Source organism: Rhamphochromis sp. 'chilingali' (assembly GCF_963969265.1).
Source record: "Rhamphochromis sp. 'chilingali' genome assembly, chromosome: 14".
Classification (NCBI taxonomy): domain Eukaryota; kingdom Metazoa; phylum Chordata; class Actinopteri; order Cichliformes; family Cichlidae; genus Rhamphochromis; species Rhamphochromis sp. 'chilingali'.
The window spans coordinates 22,194,525-22,214,520 of NC_137941.1; the positions used below are offsets into that span (position 1 = coordinate 22,194,525).

Below are 19,996 nucleotides of genomic sequence, written 5' to 3' on the forward strand. Positions count from 1 at the left end.
TGAATATGTACAGCAGAGCCAAAAGTCTGGTATAGTCTACATTAGGGTGGCAGAGTAAAGTCTAAAAATTACTTGAAAGACAGCCATGAACCACAAATAAATATCATCCAATTAGCTGCTGAAATGTCTGACCTATAAAAAGGACAAGCCAAAGAAAGGAGAAAGAGTACTTTACATTTGCTTTTTCATAACAAGGTGGTCAGCCAGCTAAAGTCACATAAAGGAAGCGATGCTCATCTTTAAAATATATTCAGAGCACGTAAAAACTGAGCTCAAAGGGAGTTCAATCTTCCTCACAAACACTTAGATCAAATGAATCCCTGCAGAAAGCAACTCGCACCCATACAACTTAAAACAGCTACCATATGTGTGAGTCACAAAAGCACGAAAGATCCAACGGCTAAACAGCAAGTTTATTTTGGTTAGGATCAGAAACACAGATCATGTCCTGAGGGTCAAAGATGAAGAGGAGATATCAGAATCCCCCCCAACTGAAAAATGGCAATGATGGCTTGTGGTTTTTCCAAGAGAAGGGGGGGGGGGTAAATGGTCGGGATGCATGGTGTCATACAATGTTCAGTGAATGACATTAGAAGGGAAGCAAGTTACTCTCCAACAGCAGGGAGCAGCATTGACCATTTCTACTGGCAAACTCCAACAACAAGGAGACTACGCGTTACTAAAGCCACGTCCCCTATTTAGAGATTCTCCAGTCACTCAGTCTCGTTTCTATTCGATAAAACCTAGCTGTAGTTGAAATGAAAAACAAAAGGCACAATGATTTTCAACTCATTCTCGTCTTTAATATGCACAAGAGTTGAAAGCATCAGTGAGCCACCTTAAAGAGAAGAATTCAATCTAAAATTTATAAAAAGATACAAACAATCAGAGGCCAAAACGCTGTCTGTTGCTTTTCTCCTATTATTTTATTTAAAACAACTTTTCATTAGCAAGTAAAAATCTTGCAACAAACATAAGCTTGTATCCAATGCGGATACAAGGCAACGAAATTGTAAATCTTTAAAGTGGCTCGGTCTAGTCTGCTAGTTCATGACTGTACACCCTCTCTATAGTTTTGTTCAGTAATAAACAGCTAGTCCCAAAAAAACCAAAAACAAACAAACAAAAAGCCTGGGCTGCTCATAACAAGCCCACTCAGTATTTAAAGCCCCAGTGTGACCCCCAGCCCCACCCCCCCAATCCCCACCCCAAACCCCAGCTCTGAACCCCTCTAAATAGTTAGCAGCCAACCGGGGGGGTGGGATCATTAAGTCTTCCAGACCAGGGCTATGATTGGGATTAAAGTTTGACACATTTACCCCAAGCCTGCACATTAACCAGGACACGGGATGGTACATTTTAAACAGCCCGTCACCACTACAGAGAGGAGGAAAAAACAAAACAAAACCAGCCTGTTCCAATTTATCAGCATGTCATCACAATACATATGCAAGTCGAAAGTAAAAACAATAAAAGAAATATTGCTTCAAAAAGGAGAAAAAAAAAAAAATAGAGACCCTCCCCAGCCATCTTTGACAGTTATCGTCCATCCAATGACTGTCAGCTGCAGCAGCTTTGTACAGGCTTTATGTAAATATATATTCATTAGACGGCAAGGAGAGATACACATCATGTTTTTGTACAGTTATTCAAATTGAGTGATGACATGTGACCTCTTTATCGAAAGTAGTTAAGTAATGTAAAGATCAGGACCTGCACTCGTTGTACAAGTCTAGTCTTCAGTGAGTGTAGGTCCTTTTTGTCGTTTCTGCAGTCAGACATCGTTATGCCTCTCAGACGTGTGCATAAGACTGAAGAAAACCTAAAAAATAAAATAGTAATACAAAGGAAGCTCCACAGACCCAACCAGTAGAAGCGGAAACATGAAACCAATTTGTCTGTAGCGAAATTTAAAAAAAAAAAAAAAAAAAGGTCATATTGCAATTAGGATGATTTTAGCTTTAAGTTGTTTTCTTTCTTTTCGTTAAACCCCCTCCCTCCATTCAGAGTTTCACATTACAGGGGAATCCCGAGCAAATAGTTTACTGAATCCCAGGACGTGGCTGAGCTCAGAAGGAGGATGTCCTGTGGGTGGCGGGGGGAGATAAACGCTACAGCTGACGTGTTCCTCTTAAGTCTCTGTGCCTTCACTCAAAGGTGATTCCTCCCGTGACAGGTATTCACATCCGTTAAAATAAAACTTTTGCCGCTTTGCTTAATCAGTAGCAGGCAATTAGCAGGTCTTAACAGTTGTATTGGGGGAAAAAAAAAAAAAAAAAAAAAAAAAAAGAATTATGGCATTTTCTTCACATTTTTGATGATTTTTTTTAAAACGAACAGTAAGTTTGATAATTCAACAGAGGTCACATTAAAAAAAGTGACGCCATTGAGTCAGAAGTCCCGTCAGTCAGTTTGCCACGGAGTCCTCTTGTTGCCTTAGAGCCCTTTCGCCCCTCCACCTGCCCAAGGACTCTCCTGGGAGGGCAGTGGGAGTCCGTGGTTAATCATGGCTTAGCTCTGGGATTAACTCTTTAAACTGGGCGAGAGAGAGGATATTGGTGTGCCCTGGCTATCAGGAATCAGTGTCACGAAATGTATTAATGTATGTACTTGTAGTATGTCAGTGTGCATGGGTGAAGTAACACTAGAGGACAATCCAGGGAAGGGGAAAGCACAAAATAAAGCACAAACAAACAGCAGTATTTCTTCCCCATGAGTGATATGATGGCTTCTAACTGAAGTATGCACACAAATTCTTCTAAGTGTCAAAAAAAAAAAGTGCGTGTATATGCATGCGTGTTCATGTGTCTGAAAATGTGCTTATATTTTTCCGTCTTTGTGAGAACTTGACATTTGGTAATTGAATCTTTCCGTGAAGGCTTTTCCTTCCTTCTGGTTTCCTTTCTGTGTGACATTTTAGAAGCACTGGCAGAAAATACTGACAATCTTCCTGATGCAGGTTGCCAGATGGTGAATATGCCTGTTGGATAACAAGGACTCCTATGAAGGGTTGCAGTGTTCTGTGAACGATGACCATTTAAAAGAAGAAAAAAAAAAAAACACCCCATAGTGCAGAGATGGGGGTGGGTAAACCCTTCAGTGGTGAGTTTCCATGTTGACGTGATGCTAAGTATATCCTTCTGTACCAGGTTGCCAGATTGGAGGAGAGATGGATGAATGTCTGGGGTGATTACAGAGTACCCGTGCAACTGGTTGAACCAAACATCCTGGTTTTTAGAAATTAAACTCCTTTGTTTGCATGTTGGAAGCTGGATCAAAATTGAAGGTTCCTCCTTGAGTAGTTTCAGGAATCAAGCTAGGATCTTCATCAATCTGAAAAAAAAAAGAACAAACATTGTAAGATCGAATGCTAGAGTAAGACATTGCCCAAAAAGGAAAACAAATCCAAAATAACAGAAAGTGAGACGCATGGTGGCGGTTAACTCACATCGTCTCCTGAAAAGTACTGATCAATAATCTCAAAGGCTAGTTTGTAGATATCCTCATTCTCATGCTGCTGCAAATTTTCTATCTTCTCCAAACCTGAAAAAGACAAAACAACAGTTTTAGAAACAAACATTATAAAAAACTTCAGTAAGATAAACAATCCAATTACACCAAGTTTCTAAGAGGGTACAAGGAAACCATCAAACACAGACCTCCACACTCCTCTATGATCTCAGCAATAGTACTGGCTTCATCTCCTGCCATGATGAGAATATTTTTCAGGCCATCCAGGACGACTTGCACCACCTGGGAGTCCTTCACAGACAGCAGGTTACAGAACGGAGGGATGACATTCTGCTCCACTAAGAACTCCACCTACACAAACCCACACATACACCACATCCATACTTGATTACAACATAGGTACATGGTTACAAGTGTGGAAAGTGCACTCACAGTGACCTTCATAACTTAAGTCAATGTTGTGTAGCTTCAGCCTACAATTATTATTTTTCTGCTTCTTGAAAGAAACAATGAGGCAAACATTTCCTACTGCAGTGAAGAAATGCAGTTTGTTTTTTTCATTAAAACAACATATACCCATTTCACTGTAGCAAATCTTTTTAAACCAAGTACAAAAAAAAAAAAATCTTGTCTGGTCCACAAGCCAAGCTCACCTGGTCTTTCCTCCCACTGATGGTGAGGTTGCTGATGGCCCATGCTGCCTCCTTCTGAGTGCCAAAATCACCCTGTAGAGAGCCAGGCTGTCACCAAAATGTACTACACAGCAAATTGCCAAAATACACACAATATGTAGGCCAAATATGCATTCAGTCTCCATGTCTTCTATCAGAAACTGTTCTGCTTTCTGGCTAGAAAATATAAAAAGGTTTCAGTGCAACTAAATGCCAAGATGAATTTACACATCGTGTGTCTGGTACCATGCGGGGACAGAACTGAACAGAAACTAGAGAAAATCTTGAGCTCCCCCCCCCCTTCCTCCAATTTCTAACCACACACAAACCTTAGCCAGTTGGTGAATGATCATAGGAATCAGACCAGCATCAATCACAGCTTGGACTTGCTGCTGGTTCCCAGCTGTAATGTTGGACAGGAACCAGACTGCTTCCTGCAAACAGACCAATCACAAATGGTCAAAAAAAGACTGCATTCAGTGTATTATATAGAATGAATCTGCTTCAATAAAAAAATATTTTAACATTTCACCTAAATAATGGATTTTAAGTACAGATTAGTACCAGTTTAACTTACAACTCTCAAGCTTTGAGTGTAATTAAATAAAATAACTACATACAACAAAAAACTTGCTCCCGTTACATTATCTGTACAATAAATACTACTTTACTCTCCATTTACTTTAATGTAAAGCTATAAGAAACTAGAAGAAAAAGCATAATGAGCTTAAAGGCTGAGGATCTCATACCTTATTAATTTTTTCTTTAGGATGTGTGAGCAGGTTGGGGAAGTGTGACAGAACATCACAGTTGAGAACCACCTGTGTCTGCTCATCTGTCCCCGTCACAATGTTTCCCACTGCCCTCAGAGCTGCCGTCTGTAGTTTGTGAACAAAAGAGGAATACAACTTCAAATAAAAATTGGCTTCAGAGTGTGGACCGGGTGGGAGGACTGAATTAGTCTTACCTGAACTTTCACCTCCTGATGGCTGAGGAGAGGCACAAGAAATGGAACAACTCCAGAATCAATGACCATCTGAATCTGCTCGTTGCCTCCGTCCGTCAGATAGGACAAAGCCCACACTGTGTCTACTAGGATCTATACACAGAGTCAGAACACGTAAGAATTGAGACAGTTACTATACTGCTAGAACTGAAAAAACTAAGCACTAAATTTTGTCTTTATAATTTATGTACATTAGTAAACCGATAACTTGAGTAATCACAGCACAGCCTGATACTTACATTTATGTCGGTGTGATATATTAGCACACAGAGGGCAGGCAATATCTGTGGGGAAAGAAGTAGGTTGTGAGTGGGTTGGAAGTAGGCAAAGGAATAGATGAAGGTAAAAACAGGAGAAAAAAAACATCACAAGAGGAACAGCTGTCAAAACCAGACTTCAATTGTCAGCAAAAGCTTTCTAGTCAGAAGTTCCCCGGGGTGAAGAGGCTGATTTGGCTACTGAAAATGTGCTGTAAAAGCTCAGCGTGACTCAGCCTGCTGTGACAGAGTCAAATGCAAAGAAACTCAACCATCTGTATGGCACATGAGAGCTGGTACACACACGCACGCACGCGCACACATACACATGCAGTCACACCCACCTCTTGCACAGTCTCCATGGGTGGTGGTGGATCCTTGTTGCGGCAGAGGTTAACAATGACCCAGGTAACATTACGGAGGAAGGTGATGGGGATTGATGGATTGATGAAAGAAAGCAGGGGCTTGACCACACCCAGAGAGATGACATAATCCCTGCACTGTGGCCCATCACCTGATTGTGCAAGGGGGCAGAGGTCAACAGAACTCTGGATGGTTGCTTCCAAGCAGTATTAAAATAAATAAAAACAAAATAAAAAACAAGCACATCTATCATAGAGGGACACTCACCTATAATGTTTCCTAAAGCCCACACAGCCTGTTCACATACGTTCTGGTGAGGAGATTGTAGCAGTCGCAAGAACAAGGGCACTGCATCTGCAAGCACAAAGATTAAACTATCAGATGTGCCCAGGGTGATGGACTGTTTATTTTGCCACCTTAAATGATCAGAATCTAGCAAGGGGGATAAAACCAAACAAACAAAACATGAGTCCAAATGTCCACCACTTGTCTTGCAGAATGAGCCAACAGACTTTTGCCTTACGCACAGTAATGTGTTGAACTATCATTACATCTGCTCCAACCATGCTGGACCACAATGGGTTAAGACACTTGTATTTCTATAGAGACTAACAGAGATGAAACTGACACAGACACCTGATTTGTTTAGGACTAACAGTTATTATGGAGGGGTGAGATGAATGGTCATTTTTCACATACACCCCTCATACAAGCAGGTCCTCTCCACTTTAGAGATGGTTCTGTATTATGAAGAAAGCTTTCAGCTATACTCCAAGTACTACATCTTCTAGACAATAGGCTTCTATGCTAATCGATACAGCTTTCTACAGGGGCACCGTAATGGCTCAGGTGTTAAATGACTATAAAAATAAAAAAATAAAAATAGCTGTAACACATGGTGTAATGTGTTATGGCTATTAATGAAATGGTTTGGTTACTGGCTCTACGCACTCACTCTCAAAATGCTGAGGACCTACACTCACTTCTGTTTCTTTATGGTCACAATCACAACTTGGTGATGTGAAATCCAGACATTTGATTCAACTTACTACGGGAACATAAACATGCATGTGTTACAATCATTACAGTATGATGCTATGACACACTACATTGTGTCAAACGTATTTCCTCATCTGCCTTCACATGCATATGAACACGAGTGACATATCATTCCTGATACATAGGGTTTAAAATGATGTTAGCCCAGCCTTTGCAGCAATAACAGCTTCAACTCTTCTGGGAAGGCTTTTCACAAGGTTTAGGAGTGTGTTTATGGAATTTTTTTTTATCATTCTTCCAGAAACACATTTGTGAGGTCAGACACCGATGCTAGATGAGAAGGCCTGGCTCAGTCTCCACTGCGATTCAACCGAAAGGTGTTGTGTCAGGCTGAGATCAAGACACTGTGCAGCTCTTCCATGACAAACTTGCTCATCCATGTCTTTATGGACCGTTCTTTGTGCACTCATGCGCAGTCGTTTCGGAACAGGAAGAGGCTGCTCCCAAACTGTTCCCACAGAGTTGGAAGCATGAAATTGTCCAAATTGTCTTGGAATGCTGACGCATTAAAAGTGCCTTTCGCTATAACAAATCCTAAAACACAGCCCCACACAATAATCCACTAACCCACTACACTTTACCATTGACACAGTGCAGTCACACAAGTACGGTTCTCCTGGCAACTGGCAAACCCAGACTCATCTATCGGATACCAAATGGAGAACAGTGATTTATTGCTCCAGAGAACACGTCTCCACTGTTCTAGAGTCAAGGGTGGTGTGCTTTACACCACTGCATCCAAATCTTTGCTTTGCAATTGGTGATGTAAGGCTTGGATGCAACTGGTAGGCCAGGGAAACACATTCCATGAAGCTCTTTCTACACACTGTTCTTGAGCTAAAGGTGATGTAAAGTTTAGAGGTCTGTAGTAACTGACTGCAGAAAGTTGGCGACCTCTGTGCAGACCATCATGTGTCTACCACTTTTTGGCCGAGTTGCTGTTGTTTCTGTCATTCCCAGTAGCTTCCACTTTGTTATAATGCCACTAACAGTCAACTGTGGAATATTTAATAGCAAGAAAATTTCACAAGTGGACTTGCTGCACTGGGTACATCCTATTATGGTACCAAACTGGAATTTACTGAGCTCTTGAGAGCAACCCATTCTTTCACAAATGTTTGTAGAAGCAGCCTGCATGCCTAGGTGCTTGATTTTATACACATTAACATTGATGCAATTGGCACACCTGAATTGAATGACTGAGTGAATACTTCTGGCAATAGTGTACATTATATTGTGTGACACACTATTCCAATCCAACACTCCATTTGGTGCTTAACTGAACTCTCAAATGTACAAAAAAAAAAAAAAAAAAAAAAAAAAAAAAAAAAAAAAAAAAAAGATGATTGTGGGATCTGTATAAAATGTGTGTCATATAGATGTTGGCACTCAAAATGCCTTGGCAGTGTTTATGCAAATTTTGTCAAGATTGGCCCACTCATATAGAGAAAATGGAAGTGCAATGCAAATATATACATACGCTACAACCATTATAGTTTGATTCATTCGATGCACTGGCTGGACCATAAAGAAACCTTTTGTCTAAACCAATTTGTTCATGGTCTTCAAAATTTACAAATTTATCATTAAAATATGTTAGACCGATAGCAAGTGAGCACAAAGCTTTCCCAGCAACAGAAAGGGATGCTGTGTCTTTTTTTTTTTTTTTTTTAAATGCCAACATGATTAAATGTGCCATGTAGACGTCTAAGCATAAATTACCCCTCATTATAACTCTCAGCAAACATGCATGTGTTTAATATGGGGCTTTCCATAATTTCAAACTAAGTTGTTCCACATCTCTAACAGCCATCTTATCTTTTGAATATTAAACATGGTTTTAGCTATAGAGTCATGTTAGTTTTATTAGATAACCATGTTTTACTTTGAGGCAGAAAAAAAAAAGCATTATCCCAAGAACTAACTAAGCCTTACTGGGTGAAAAAATAAATAAATATGCTTGCTTGGCAAATTGCAGACAGAATATAAACACAGACTGAAGGGGTAACACAGGGGAACATGAACCGTGGGGTCAGCTTACTGGATTTAACCACAGCCTGGGTCTGTGCTGACGTCCCAGAGGCAATGTTGGTCAGAGCCCAAGCTGCCTCAAACTGAAGCGACGGGCTGTAAGACAGAGGGAAAACAAAACCAGTTAGAAAACAAAGTAAGCTAATTTATTCTGCAGTAGACGAGACAGAATGGAAGGAGCAGGGATTAATAATATCCATGTGCAACCCCCCCCCACTTGCCATTTCAAATTCTTAACATATCTGTTTTGGGCCTTCTTGAACTAATTAGAGCAAAACATGCTTTAACCAAACTGTGGTGCTCATTTAGAGAACAGAGTTTTCAACGGCTGGCTTTTCAAGAAAAAGATAACTACAACAGCAGAATTAATACAGGTAGTCCAAGATCTTGTGACAGATAACAAATCTGACACCAGAAAGGTCTAGAAACTGTGTCATTCAGTTTAACTGCACTCAAAATGGAGAACCATCATTAAAATGAGTTTAGGAAAACTGATGCAACACAAAATAAAAATCACACACATAAAAGTGATTCTCACGCCACCCACCAGCCAAATGCTAGCTAATTGTAACAAAGGATGGTAATTCCGTCTTCCCAAAGAAATGTTTCATCAGACAACCTGCCATGATCTGAAGTTTCTAAGTTTCACCTTCTGGGATTTAAAAGAATAAAACAGCTTCTTTTTGGGAGGTATCCAGTTGTGAAGAGACCCGCTTTATTTCCTGCCCTGCCAGGCATTCACAGATAATTTATAGACCTCCAAAGGATAGGTTGTCCATTTTTAATTGGCAGAGGTTTTCATGCTGTAAATTCTATTGTGAGGCTTTACATCAAGCTGAGCTGGCTTGGGTTTCTGCCACAGCGCTATGGCAACATATTAAGGGCTGCCCTGAATACGATTTTTGGGTTCAGGAGCTTCAATAGTAATCAGCAGTGAATATTTTAAGGGTACTGCTGCTAGTGCCACTCACTGAAAACAACATACACAAAGCAGTGCTGTGTCTGCCATCCGAGAGCAAAAGCTTGTCATTGTAGTGCAGCACTATTGAGCGTTTATTCCCTAATTACTTGTTTGGCACTTTTGGGGAAGAGGGGGAAAAAAAAAAGGAAAAAGAAAAAAAGGGGTGTTTAAAGCTGCTAAATATAGCCACAGCATTGGCAACAATTAGGTGAAGTGAAGTGTGATGATCGCTGGCGTGGGGAGGAGTGGAGAGGGGTAAAAAACCCAAAGCCCCCCTATCAACTAGTTTAATAGTCCAGTCCTGATGTACAAATATCTAATAATGTCAACATGATGCTATCAGCTGTTAGTTGTCATGGTAAAATCTTTACAATTACTTCCTTACAAGCTCTTTCACTCGAGTTTTTCATTCCTGCCCCCCCCTCAGTGAACACAAGGTCCTGGGAATTGGGGAACTCCGAGAGACAGGAATGTTGATATATTTGGCTTGGTTTGTACTGAGAGGATGAGCCAGCTGCCCTGCATGCCTCCACACACTCTAACGTGTGGACACAGTGGGAAACACTCTCATGCACACAATGATTCTACTGCAGCAGAGAAATGATGCAGCAGGATCAGTAATAAAAGTTATTACATTAACAAAAAGCTAAACAAAATAATAATTTTAAAAAACTTTAATAAAAAAGTACTACTTAGGAAGCACACTTACTTGTCATCCCTTTCCAGGCATTTGACTAAAATAGGCAGGATCCCAGATTTTATCAAATCATCAATGGGAGGATTTCGGTCACTTGAGAGCAGTTTTCTAAAAAAATCGAATGCAAAAAAGTTAACACCAGAAAACACAAGGAAGAACTGGTATTTATACAAAAGTGTTTCATCAGCTACTCACCTGGCTGCCTGTACAGCACTGAGCTGTACAACCGCATTATCGCTGGTAGCGTTCTGCAGTGAACAAGAGCCATAACTGACATCAGCATAACTAGCCAAAAGTTAAGGTAGCACTGCTGGTACATTTGGGAAAGGATTCAATATTTGTTAAAAGGCGTGAACGAGATAAACGTACCTGTAGAATGGCATCGAGCGTAACATTTTGCTAAGCAAAGAGAAAATGAAGAATATTAGCAATGTCGTAATTTGCTAAGAACATGCAATCAATAGCAAGTGAAGAGCTAACGCTACACATTGTCACTATGGTGCATTTTATTCGTTATTCGGGGTTAATATAACAAACTAACTAACTTCATTAAATTTACTAGACTGGACAGGAAATCCAAAGTGTGGGATCATTTTGAGAGGAAAGACTCCAAAAAGATGAAGAACATTGCAGACCAACTGCAAAGATGGCTCATCATGTGAAGACAAAACTTAGCCATTTGCATTAACGCTGCATAGCCTACTTGCTGTTTTGTTGTGACACATTCAGAATCACTACAGATTTTGCTCGTATTGTTAAACAGTTGGCTTGGTTGTAAGATTTACATTTTACAAAGTAGTGCATTACAATTTTGTATTTCTTGTTACTGCAACACATTCTTTCTCTGCCTCACAAGTCAAATAATAAACTGGTATTGTAAATATGCACCTGCTAGTTCATTAGGGAGCACCTCTAGTGCACATATGTGAAATTCCTGGTTGCTTTCAGATAATACTGATGAAAACAAAACAAAAAAAAAAGCAGAAAGCTGCACATTCGACCTTTATATCAGACTACCTTTGTTTCTGACAATCCAAAGGGGTAAACGGTTCTTCTGGGCTTTGGTATGGGGTGAATGAAATGTTTTATACCCAACTACAAGACTCTAAACAATGTTGCAAAATTCTTGCAATTACAGTGAGTCAAAGTCTGTACTGAGATTTTATAAGACTGGGATCTTCTATGGCATTAGTCACTGTTAAGTCTTAACAGTGTGATGAACCCTCCCTGCTTTTGACACCTAGTGTTCAGGCTTCTGGCAAGATATTACACAATGTCATGCTTTTTATTTTTCATCCTCCCCTGGTTGTATGAGAACTATGCAGGCTGAATAATAATAATTAAAAAAAAAAAATTAAGTGGGGGTTCCTCTCAGTATCACCTGGCATACTAATTAACAACCTCGTCATCTAAAAAGATGAGAGATTAAAGTGATTTTTTTTTTTTTTTAACTGGAATCCTATTGACACATCCCATACGCGGTACATTGCCCACCTTTTTAACCCTTCTGACCTGATATCCATATAGTCCGGTTTCGCTACATCTCGCTCACTCAAATCAAACCCACCACACACCCACACTTACCCCTTTGAAGTCTGAGTCGACATCAGAGTCCTCCAGACTCTCCTCCTGCGGGACATTTCTCTTCTTCAGTAAATGTTCGTCTCGTTTGTTCTGACAAGAGGAAAAAGACAAGAAGACCAATGAGAGGAGGAGATGAAAGCATTCATTAATGCATTCATGAATTCTTAAACCAACAGTGAGTCTAGGCAGAGCGTTTTTCTCTTTGCCAAACTTTTTCATTTTCTGCAGGATATCCAGCATGCCAGATGAAAAGAATCTCGTATCATAGGGGTTAATCCAGAAAAGAATGCCTGCAGGAGAACCCACAAAGCAAACAGACGCTGAACCTTTACCCTTTAACCCTCAACACACTCGGCGTCCCCATCAAACGTTTTCATTTGGTATCAATCTACAGGACATGCGAGTCAGTGATAGGAGGAGATTCCCTTGCCCTACATTCCAGCTCAGAGTGCCGATGTGCGTCACTGATGACTAATCAGCTAGTGCAGTGCTTCTTGTTCCTCTGATCCAAATGGAATGTACCAGACTTGAGACCACCTCAGCAGTAATATTTTATGTTTCAACATCCCCAGCTACTGAAGGCTGTGCTGCTTTATGCATTGGTTTACCAACATTCTCCGACTCTCCCTGAAAGCACAATGCCACAGTTTACCACGTGTTAATTTGAATTTCAAGTTTAGGTCTTATACATCTTATACGCTTCTTTTTCTAAGTGTGGTGATTATATATGGCAACTGTCTTAATAGTGTTCAGTTGTTCAATGCTGTGTTGCTAAGAACAGATTTTTATAGAAATGTTACTTGGAAACAGTCAATATAAATTTCTCTCACTTTACACTAAATTAGAGTAGAGTCACTTTCACCTTCCACTAACCAGATACCCCTCCAATATGGGGAGACTGGGAACTACAAAAACACAGGGACAGTGTGTCAATTTCACACACGTGGTTAAAATGAACATGACATGAACATGAACAAAAACATGCTTCTGGATTTCTTGCAGGTTCTACAGAACCCCATTTGCCCTAACCAACTGGCCTAGGGTCAGTTTAAAAATAAATAAGCAGTCAATATTTTCACATTAAAATACCAATAAAGGTCCTCTATCAAACCACATATGCAAAGTTTAAATGTGAAGAAAATGTTTCTAGCTCCACCCACCCACTTCTGGTTTGTTTTACACAACGACAAACACAGCTAAACTAAATAAAGAAAAAAATAAAATAAAGTTATCTCTATTTGCAGACATTAATTTGGAGCTTTAAATATGGCAGACTTCCTGTACACTTTGCTCAAGCTGAGAGCAGCCAGCCTCCCTCTTGCAACATGCAGGTGATTCTAAAGAGCGGCACAGCATTTACTCCACTACATTTATCTTAAAGCTTTAGTTTTTTGTTTTGCTTTTTTAACATGAAATATACAGTCCTGCACAAGAGTCTTGAGCTTTACAAAAGGAAAGAAAGCAGCCAGGCCATCTTCTATAGCATCTGAAAGTCATGTCCTTAAGAAGTATCGTCAGGGGGGGGGATCCTCCCACAGAACTGAGAGATGCATCTGACCCTTCAATTGATCATCAACTAGACTGAAAGTTAGTGCTCAGTTAGAGAAATTAATCCAAATTTGAAATTTATAGTTCAAATGACTGTCAATTTAAGGCATTTGAAAACCACGGTGCAGCCACCATCATGGTTTGGGGCTCCATCTTAGCCAGTGGTGTTGGAGGTGTTTGCAAAATTGGTGGAATTATGAACAGAGAAAAGTACCATAAAATTTTAATCCACCATGTAAAACCATCTGGAGAGAGTCTGCATGACAAACCCAAACACGCTGCAAAAAGCACACCTGGGTGGAGGGTGGGGAAACAAACATACACATAAAAACAACAACAAAAATACAAAAATGACTCTTTCAAAGCAACAGTATTGAAACTGTGTGGGATCATTTAAATAAATAAATAAATAAATAAAAGCAGGCAACATCCAACGAGCTTTAAATGGTGGTCATACAAAATATTGACTTCCAAGGTCATTAGAATTTCACTCATATTCTGTATGTTTCCATGCATATTTGCACAAGTTTCAATAAATTACTCCACCTACTTCCCATTTTCCTAGCAAGTCGACCATTAAAACCTGCTATATTCCTCACCAAGCTAGCAGTGGCAATAAATTGAAATCAGCTTCCAACTACATAAAAGTGAGAACAGGCTCTGACACATCAGTAAGCTTAAAAGAAAGTTTCTAAGAAGTGGTTTCACTTGGGATTTGGTTTCCCTGCTGTAAAGACTGAACTGTTGGTAAACAGCTCAAATCTTTAAGAGCCACAATTTCAATTAAAGACAAATTTCAAAGTCTCAATGCAGATCATACAGATCTTGTTTCTGATCTAAAGCTTCTTGAGGACCGGCTTCCAGTCATTTAAAATCATAAAATATCTACAAATGACTTTGTCCTCATGGTGTTAATTCTGTAAGGAATATCTATCTGGCACTTTAAAGTGTCCACAAAGGCTACATTTGTAGAAATCTACATAAGACTAACAACTTGTGCAACAAAAACAATGATTCTTCTCAAACATGTTAAAAAGTTTAAAAAATTAAAAAAATTAAAAAAAATCAGATGCAAACTTGGGATTACTTAATAACTCAAATTAACAGATTAGGAGCCCACTGTCGGAATGGCTTCAACAACATAACCTAAATGGATTCTAGTTCTTGTATATAGAACAGCCAGGGAGTTGTCTAAAGATCCCCCCCCCCCCCCCCAAAACAAAACAACAACACACAAAACAAAACAATAGAAAACACCCATACTAGAGCAATGCCAATAGAATCACATACAGAAAAATATGATACAAGCTGCAGCACATCACTTGTGATCGGGTAGAAAAGGTATTGTTGAGACACGCAGACTTTTCAGTGAACTCATTTATATGTGTTCACTGATGAAGCCACAACAGAGAGCAGAATGAATGCAATACTTCTTTTCAGTTAAGATCAGTTAACTGAATCACATCTCTTAATGACTCCACACCCTAAAGAAGCAGCACAATTAGTTGAAAATATTACCCAGCAAATGAAAAGTGATGCTATACCTAGAGGTTAACGATTGGGCCAATCCTTGAAATACCCCCAAAAATATGGATTCAAAGCTAAACATACTAGCAATGAATAAACTGATTCGGTAAAGTGGATTTAAAAAAAAAAAAAAAAAAAAAGATCAGTTTGCATTTTAATAACATCATACTGATTTCCTTTTGTGGTGCAGGACAAAATAAATACCCAAATGACACCTTATGAACGGAGGTAGAGGGGGATCTACCTCCCCTTCATATGTTAAGCTAACACTCAATGCAGACAGGAAAGGAAGAAAAAACAATTAAGGTTATTTTTGCCCTTTCAATGTAATCTCCGTATTTAAGTTGATCAAATAAACTTTAATCCAGAACCATTTGTTGTTGCCGTTTTACATAATTTAGCAACACAAAGTAGAAATTGAATATATTCTGAAGCCTCTGGTACTTTTGTTGCACTGGCGCACACTGCATTCAATTAAGATCCAATTTTACTGCAAAAATACATTTGCCGATGGCATAACAATTATCAGAAGTAATCCCAGTCCTTTTTGAGTATGCAAATCTCTTGGCAGAACCACCTGAAGCAGACCTACAGTGCAGATCATCTTCTATTAACAGCATCAGGATGTTCACTGTGCTCTACAAAATATAAATATAGAAGTTTCATAAGCTACATTTATTAATACAGCTATTCAGCTCTGTTTTTCAGTTGCCCGTCTCACATCTCTGACAGAACACACAGAATCCTATTTTAATCAATCCAGCTGCGTTAATTAACGGCATAATGGCTTGTAATTTACTCAGTCTACACACCCGGATGTGCATCTAACCACAGTGATTGTGTACTGGACAAGGGCAAGCATGCTATAGCTCAATCATGTGCCTGAATGCTTCTTAGGCAGACAGATGGCGCAGAGAATCTGCTGCTACTTTTTGGTTAAAGCACTGCTAAAGCTAAACCCTCAGTCTATGCAATTTCAGGTTGCAAAGGCAGATTTCTTCCCAAATGTCCCAAGCGTTTGTAGAAACTCTTAATGTGAAACATCCATATGAAGCATGTTAAAGCCCAATACGCCCAAATCCATTGGTTGAAAAACAGAAATAGGTTTGCAATACTTGTGTGTGTAGATGAATGGGGCATTGTTTCTCACCTTTCTCAACTCAACTGTCACTTCATTTCGATGTCTTCTCATAGTCTGCAATGAAAACAAACACAACAGGAAATGAGAAATTTCCCCCCCACTTTTTTTGAGAAATCATGTCATTTATTGTGGTTAGAAAATAGAAACTGTAGCCTTTTACGCCAAGTGATTTAATGGATATATATTTAATAAAAAAAAAACAAAAAAAAAACAACAACACTAGTCAAAAACAGGTGACACAAAATTGATGAAAAACCAAGATTCTGTATCTCACAAAAGGCAACCATCACCAATCCAACTGAAAGTCATAATAAAACAACTCAGAAAGAGAGTAACTAATTGCTGTATTTGTGCGTCTGCTGGGTTTCCAATTCATCCAGAACAGTTTGAGATGGTCTCAGATCTTGTGACTATTTGAAGAGGTTCATGTTGCTTTCCTAAATAGCCTCTTACGTAATTTGGGAAAGTCATAACTTGGGAGGCTGCAGAGCAGAGGTGTCTCCCAACCGTGGCAAAACAACAATAACGACGCGTACGCTGAAAAATGTTTTCCTTTGCCGAGATGAAAAGTAGCCGCCCAGCCTGACTATCAAGAGAAATTAAACTAGACCAAAACATTTAAACTGATTCATTGCTGAAATTCTGATTGTTTGATGGACCTAAAAGATTTAAAAGTTCCTACAATACTGGTACAACAATTATGTTTAAATAAAATTAAAATTGATGAGGGCACACAGGTGCTACCAGACACACCAAAAGAGGAGGAAAAAAACAACTCTTTTCAGATTTGTTACTGGGAGTCAAAAAAACAAAACAAAAAACAACCTGTCCAATAGCCACACTGTGTATGATGTGCAGTAAAACAAAAGGAGGGTTTTATGGCCTGTAGCAGCGAGACTTTACTGCTTTGCAATTCATTGCTGTTCCAAATGGTGTCAGACATGAAGAGCAATCTGTTATGCCTGACCTAAATAAATAAAACCCCAAACTGGCTTCCCCCCCCTCCCTCTGCTGTAGTCTGAGTCATCCGTTTACAAAAACTCAAATTCACGCCGAGACTCTTAAGAGGACCCAGGTCAAACAATTTGTCAAAAATAGCATCCGGAATTCACTTGGCACAAATCTGCCTGTCATAGTAGCCATGTGCTTGTCAAAGTGACTCTGAGTTTCAAAACAACCACCCAAAGGTCTTCAATCTGTGTTTTTAGAAACTGGAGTTTTTCTGGAAACTGGTGGCTTTTGAAAGGCCATTTCCAGACATACCTTTGTTTGAGGATTATCATAGGATTACCAATAGATCAGAACAACCCAGCACAAGTGTGTCTTTGTTGGTGAATGCCATGGCTGAGCGTTGTTTTCTGATGAAACCCAAAAAAATAACATATGTAATCTTTAAAAAAAAAAAAAGAAGAAAAAAAAAAAAAAGCTAGATATCTGGTACTTCATTACAGCCTTTGGTCCCAGCTTCCTTTATCTTGACTTCTCTGAACCCAGCCTTTACCCAAATGGTTTGGTAATCATGTCAATGAGCATTGCAGTCAAATGCTGTCAGAGAAATTTATAATTAGACTCGTTAGATGAATGATGCTGCAAAATGCCCAGCGTAGATTTGCCAGCTGTGCACACAGACTACTGATGGCGCTTTCTAGAATGAGTCTTAGCAGCGAATCTGATATGAATGTCCTCACCATTTATTCTGTAACAGCACTGTTTATTAGGAAATATATCTAAGATTAACTTAAGAAATTTCATAAAAAACCGCAGTGTCAGAAAAAGTTATTATTAACAGCAATGCAAGCTTAATGTTGTGCCTAAAGTGACTCTCCTCACTTCATCGTGGTGTTGTAGCAATTTCAGTGTAGTTTGCTTTTCTGATTGAAAATGTACCGTAAAGCTAAGGTCACCGCATCACTACCTTTCAGCTAACCATTTAGTGGCTTAGTTAGCAGCCCTCTTCAGCCGCCTCACCTGGCATCGCATGCTAGTCATTTGCTTGACATTAGCAAGCTAACAAGGAGGGGCAATATTTGGTTAGGGTGGATATGGAACAGACATTTAATTACACACGCACTTTCTTTTTGCTTAATATGGCAATTGTGTGAGACAGCCGCGAGTTAAAACGGGTGTCATTTGAGTTCAGCTGGCTGTAAAACAGAGCGAACATCAGGATTACGGAGCCGGGAGGGCCCAGCCTTGCCGGTGTCTCTGCAAGTAGCTAGTCAACGCTAGCTGGCACTGACAGCTACATCGTCTGCCTTTAATTCCCCCAGTTCCAACGATTCAAATAGAACACAGTTTGTCGTTCACAAACATTACAATATTTGCAAGCCACTGGTATGCACTTGATAGCTATCACCACCTTTGGTTCATTACGAGGAATTTTACCGGTAGCAAGATAGCACCTTTGATGGCGAACTCCTCACGATAGCTCGCATTAGCCAGCTAGCTTGCTAACTAGCAGGCTGGCTGGCTGGCAGGGAGCTTTGCCGGGGCCAGGCTCCCCACGGAGGCCCAAAGACTGTCGTTTTCTACATAAATCTAATTCGAGTCGTGTTACGAAGACTAGCGTTTATATGTCAGCTCACCTCGACATCACGCCCCTTGTTTTTAAAGCTCTTGATGCGGTGGTTTTCTAAGCCGGCGTTTTCTGCCATGGCTGTATGGGGTTTAGCTGTTACTCCGGCTTTCGGGATCTCCTCCGTGAAAGACGAGGCACGGCAGCTCCTGCGCCGCTGCTGGCTCCGAAGAGAGGGAGGAGTACGTAACAGATCGCAGAGCGAGGGGAGGAGTTATTGCATACCTCCTGTCTGGGCTGCCCTGGTTTCCACGGCTTTCCTCGATGCAGTGACAATAAATTCACCTGCGATTTACTGCGCACGACGACGACTTTCGGACGTAAAAAAGCTGCGAAACCGCTACGTTAACAGCGAGGCAAATGAAAAACACTCAGCTTCATGATCTACAATCTCAAGACATGACAGTGGTCCAGAATGATGCCGCCAGACACAAAACTTTAATGAATCAACAATATTTGGTTTCATACAATAACATCATTAGTGCAAACAAGGACAAGCATTTGAAATATTTATTCGTCACACTTCAGCAGCGGATATGCGATATCTGTACATAACGACAACTCCACGTTTCTGATGTATCTCTAATCAGAGACGACCAACACCAGCTCTGGAAATATTCAGATACTTAGAATACACACAATCTATATTTTTTAGGGTGAAAAAAAGGCTGCTCAAAGAAGTGATTTATATATATTAGTGTTTCCAATTTCAGAAATATGTCAGTCTCCAGCACCATCACCTCCTGGAATGTGCACCGATTTATTGTTTGTATTAATCTCCCTATCAACTCTAAATAATGCAGTGACATTAATCATAAAAGTGTTGCGGTACTTCCATGTTTTCATTGCGTGATAATTCAAAAAGGCAGCGCAATAGTTAATGTATTAGAATTATAGCTGACCCTTCATTGGGTCACTAACTTCTGCTGGCCAAAACAAAATACATATTATATCAAAAAAATAAGATGCCAAACTTTGATCTGGAAACCAAATAAATACAAATAAATACAGGGTGTATGCTGAGATGTTAGTATGATATTTTGGATGATATATATATATATATATATATATATATATATATATATATATATATATATATATATAT

The 19,996-nt window shown here is 39.7% G+C and overlaps 1 protein-coding gene across 1 annotated transcript; it reads right to left on the reverse strand.

Moving 5' to 3' along the window:
• Positions 1-2,266: 2,266 nt before the first annotated feature.
• Positions 2,267-19,071, reverse strand: kpna3 (karyopherin alpha 3 (importin alpha 4)). The gene is made up of 17 exons (XM_080902370.1): positions 18,902-19,071; positions 16,326-16,370; positions 12,101-12,190; positions 10,886-10,915; positions 10,712-10,764; positions 10,529-10,624; positions 8,869-8,954; positions 6,036-6,122; positions 5,750-5,919; positions 5,388-5,432; positions 5,110-5,241; positions 4,892-5,020; positions 4,472-4,576; positions 4,125-4,196; positions 3,660-3,822; positions 3,449-3,543; positions 2,267-3,333 (listed from the first exon to the last, which is right to left on the reverse strand). Exons 1-17 carry the CDS (start codon positions 18,968-18,970, stop codon positions 3,235-3,237), a joined length of 1,566 nt encoding a protein of 521 aa, XP_080758496.1. The 5' UTR covers positions 18,971-19,071; the 3' UTR covers positions 2,267-3,234.
• Between the last annotated feature and the right edge of the window lie 925 nt (positions 19,072-19,996).